At 44.8% G+C, this 4,676-nt stretch overlaps 1 protein-coding gene across 1 annotated transcript; it reads right to left on the reverse strand.

Annotated features, from left to right (window-relative positions):
• Positions 1–387: 387 nt before the first annotated feature.
• Neurod1 (neuronal differentiation 1) lies at positions 388–4,453 on the reverse strand. Its single transcript, XM_005065117.4, has 2 exons — positions 4,279–4,453; positions 388–2,778 (listed from the first exon to the last, which is right to left on the reverse strand). The coding sequence occupies exon 2, from the start codon at positions 2,765–2,767 to the stop codon at positions 1,700–1,702; it is 1,068 nt and encodes a 355-aa protein (XP_005065174.1). The 5' UTR covers positions 2,768–2,778; positions 4,279–4,453; the 3' UTR covers positions 388–1,699.
• Positions 4,454–4,676: the final 223 nt, after the last annotated feature.

Below are 4,676 nucleotides of genomic sequence, written 5' to 3' on the forward strand. Positions count from 1 at the left end.
ACTAAGGTATTTGCTTCCGTCTTTCTGTCTAGTAGCTAAGTAAATCCACTTTAAAATAAAAGAAACCTCTGGCAAACATTTCAACAATTGGTAACAAGCACACAGACAGGAAAAAGTCTATCTCAAAGGTAAAGAAATGTAACGAAAAAGCACAGCTGTTTGCCCGGCTTACACTGCAGCCCAGTATTCCAAATAATGAAACAGTTGCTAGGTCTGAAGAAGTGGAGACTCCCAAAGCAAGATGACAGAGTGAGCACAGGACAAGCTCAACTTTTTACTTTACAACCAGTGCTTAACATTTTTAACTCAGCAGATCCAGAAGTTGATCCTCCTCAGCACAATTTACCCCTTTAAAAACCACTTTGGGGAGAAATGAAACACTTATTCTGATTTTCAATACTATTTTTATTGCAACTGCATGAGCGTTTTCTAAATTGTGCGTTACACCATAATACACAGGGTTACAAACAAGATTACAGTACAGGTCATTTCCAGTGGTACCAGCATCACATCCTAGGCAGCACTTGTTCTGGACTGCATTTTTACATGCAATAGCTATTGTTCTAATTATGGATTCAATGGTTTGAATTTTACTTAAGCTACTGTACTAACTGACTACGTAGGTATCAATCCCAACATTAACAACCTGAATAAATTTAGGCTCAGATTTATTACATGAATAGATGACAAGCCACCATTTGTTTGACTATGTATAAAATCATGCATTTATATTTTCTGGAAACATCAACAGTGTCAGACACTCCATAAAATCATGGAATTCAAAGAAAAGACTAAAAATGAAAGAGTGCAAATTGTGTGTGATAGTCAAGCAGCTTTTGATTTAAAGGAGTGTGTGTGTATGTTGGCATTTGTTTATAATATGTATATACAAGCTTGTGCAAGTAATGAATTGATATGTTTTGATAAGAAATGCATCTCTTTTTCATCCTCTTGAATACTATGAATCTGGTTTCTATTTTAAGGAGAGGGAACAACTTCAAAGTGAAATGGATTGCTCAAATTGTGCAATTTGTTTTGTTTTGTTTTGTCTGTTTACAATTAGAGAAGAAAGAAGTGCTAAGGCAACGCAATAACTTTCTAAGCACTTTTCTGCTGGTTTAAATTAGTTAAATTATCTTGTATAAATTAGATATAATTCTACTTTTCTGATATGTATAAAAATTGATGAAGCTGCATGGTTTTAAAATAGGAAATCCACGTTATAAAAAGTCATTAAAAATTCTGTACAAAATCACAACAAAATAATTCAGCATGGGAAAGGTAACAAGTAGTAAAATGCTGGTTGAAAAATATATATTTATATATATTTTAATTGGCCCATTACTAGTTTAAAAATTGCATAGATCCTAATTATTGCTTGTGATTTTTTTATCCCGATCAGATAATTAATATGATCTGAGTACAGCTACACGAAATTCGTGGTACACATTTTCTTTTTTACTTTACTGTTATTATTTTTAAAATAGAAGAGCTATAGAAAACAATACATAAGGTAAACAGGAGCTTTGATCCCCTGTTTCTTCCAAAGGCAGTAACGACAATAAATACATATATCACTTGAAGCTTTGAGTATTTGCACTTTGCAGAAATCGTAGCAAAAAGGCTGCCTTCTGTAAACACGACAGTCACTGAAAGCACAGTGGGTTCGTTTCCCGGGAATGGTGAAACTGACGTGCCTCTAATCGTGAAAGATGGCATTGAGCTGGGCACTCATGACTCGCTCATGATGTGAATGGCTATCGAAAGACATAATATTGTCTATGGGGATCTCGCAGCGAGGGGCAGTGGCACCCGAGAAGATTGATCCGTGGCTTTGGGGCCCTGCCAGGGTCGCTGCAGGGTAGTGCATGGTAAAGGCATAATTTTTTTCAAACTCGGCGGATGGTTCGTGTTTGAAAGAGAAGTTGCCATTGATGCTGAGCGGCGGGCTGAGGGGTCCATCAAAAGACGGGCTGGTGCAATCAGTCAGGGGGCTTTCAAAGAAGGGTTCCAAAGTCGCGCTGTAGGCATGTGGCGGCGGCTTCACTTGGAAGACATGGGAGCTGTCCATGGTGCCATAGGGAGGGCTCGGTAGCCCGGGGGACTGGTAGGAGTAGGGGTGTACCGGGAAGGAAGCACTGGCTGTGGGCAGATGCGGGGGCATGTCCGGGTTCTGTTCGGGCAGGAAAGTCCGAGGATTGAGTTGCAGGCAGCCAGCAACCAGGTTGGTGGTGGGCTGGGACAAGCCTTTGCAGAGCGTTTGAACGAAGGAGACCAGGTCAGGGCTTTTGCCTGAGCGCAGGATCTCTGACAGAGCCCAAATGTAGTTTTTGGCCAAGCGCAGTGTCTCGATCTTGGACAGCTTCTGGGTCTTGGAGTAGCAGGGTACCACCTTGCGCAGGTTGTCCAGCGCTGCATTCAGCCCGTGCATGCGGTTCCGTTCCCGGGCGTTGGCCTTCATGCGCCTTAATTTAAAACGCTCTAGGCGCGCCTTGGTCATCTTTTTCTTTTTGGGGCCCCGTCTCTTGGGCTTTTGATCATCTTCCTCCTCTTCCTCGTCTTCCTCTTCCAGGTCCTCATCTTCATCCTCCTCATCTCCTCCGTTTCTCAGAGAGTCCTCCTCTGCATTCATGGCTTCGAGCTCGTCCTCCTTCTTGTCTGCCTCATGATCCTCGTCCTGAGAACTAAGACACTCGTCTGTCCAGCTTGGGGGACCTTGGGGCTGAGGCTCACCCATCAGTCCGCTCTCGCTGTATGATTTGGTCATGTTTCCACTTCCTGTATTCAACAGGGAGAGAAGCAAGCAGAAAGAAGAAAGGAAGCAAAAACAAACAAGCAAACAAAAAAACTACATTTCAAAACTATGTAAGATTTCAGCTCCCTCTCCCTAATCCTGCAGAAATGCACACAAATAGAAGTACACAGGAGTCCACTGCAAAATGGACGCCTCTAGGAAAAGTTAAACGCAGCGATTCATGCTGGCATGTTTGTGCCTCGCTGCTGCGTTGTGGATAGTGCTGGGGCTATCACGGAGGTTGTGGGTACGTTTCCTAGTAATCAACTTAACTGTATGCAAGGCGATTGATTGCCTGGCCAGATGCTGTGTGTGGAAACTAGTGCAGTGTCCATATTTTTCTGCATGTGTCCCAAGTCACTCCCAACTCACAAAAATGATTAGTTTGGAAATGGAGCATTCTGAACCCATCTCTGTTCTGGTTTCTAGGTACTTAGAGGTTTAAATAAATAGAAGAGCCATTACGTAATTTACTAACACTGACCCCGATTTGTAAGAAGATTATACAGAAGGGAGATTGGAGAGCCAATGCACTAGGAAAAGTAGTTTCTACCTAATTATTTTTCTATCAACCACGCATTTGGCCACAGAAGTGGGCACAAGTCCTCCACCCTTCCCTTGCCTTTCTCTCCTTTCCTCACACCCCCTGCTAAATTCCCACCTTGTACAAAAGCTCTGGCTCCCAGTTGAGGCTCTCCCACGCGCCGGGGATCAGGTGCCGAAGGCTCCTCTCTAATAAACAGCCCATTGAAAGGGCCGCCTGTTCTTTATTGGGGCTTTTCAAAGTTCGCCTCAAACCTCCCTTTAAAAGATTGAGTAATTACAATGGTCAGCTATTGGCAATGGTGAAGGTGCCGCTTCTAATAAGGACTGTAAAAAGCCTTTAGTAAAACAACTGAATGTCTGGCCCCTGCAGAGGCTGCTAGGGACTTGGCCGCCCCTGGGGCAGTAACAGGTAGCAGAAGTCCCCCTTTCTCCCTCTCTCTCCCCCAACATTTGAGCTAAACTATCTCAGAGTCTGATCAGTCTTCAAGGGTGTGTTGTGTGTACTCCATGCCCCTGAAATAGATAGTTTCGTATTCACAGTGCGCCTAAATATCTGTACACAAAATAAAACTCTGAGCAGCAAGCAATTTTTTTCCTCTCATTTCCTCACCCGAATAAGTGAGAATGTAAAGTGGTTGTTTGCTTTGGGGACTTTCAAATAGTCGCTTACAAATAATTACAGTTACTCCCCTCCACCACTATAAACATCCTAAAAGCTCCTATACTATTAAAAATTAAATTTAATTAGAAAGCCTGCAGGGGGTACTTGAGTACTGGGACTCATTATGTGCAAGTACTTGTGAGCAATTACTGGGAGGGACACTGATCTCAGTACACGGACAGTGGGCTCCACGAATGCGCTCATGCAAAGTACCAAGGTACAGTTCTTCAATTAATGCTTTTATTCTCGAGAGAGGAAAAATAGGAATCGTAATTACCTGTTGTTAGAATGTCCTGAGCAGTGACGATCTCATAACCCCGGAGCCTCGGGACACTTTGCCTTCTGCGTGGGCGAATTCCTCGTGTCCCGGCGGCGCGGGCGCTAGGGTTATATAGCCGTGTTGCTGATGCTGAGCGGGCGGGGCCGCGAGCTGAGCAACGAGCAGGTCCCTGCTCCCCACAATCGCGCACGCGTCCGGGCTGAGCGCCTCCCGCCCCCGCTCACCCCTCCCCAGAACTTCCCTCCCGCCCCCTTCCACCACCACTCCCCTCACCCCCACAGTACCCCCGCCCCTGCTCCTTCCTCCCCGGCATGCGCCATATGGTCTTCCCGGTCCAGCCAAGAGCCGGGAACCACGTGACCTGCCTATTTGTATGCCGCGGAGCGCTCCATTCC

This window comes from Mesocricetus auratus, unplaced genomic scaffold, assembly GCF_017639785.1.
Source record: "Mesocricetus auratus isolate SY011 unplaced genomic scaffold, BCM_Maur_2.0 Super-Scaffold_100004, whole genome shotgun sequence".
NCBI classification, from domain to species: Eukaryota; Metazoa; Chordata; class Mammalia; order Rodentia; family Cricetidae; genus Mesocricetus; species Mesocricetus auratus.

Bases quoted from the DNA above. Each gene is read 5' to 3' on its own strand.
- Neurod1 (XM_005065117.4), bottom strand. From the start codon at position 2,767: ATGACCAAATCATACAGCGAGAGCGGACTGATGGGTGAGCCTCAGCCC.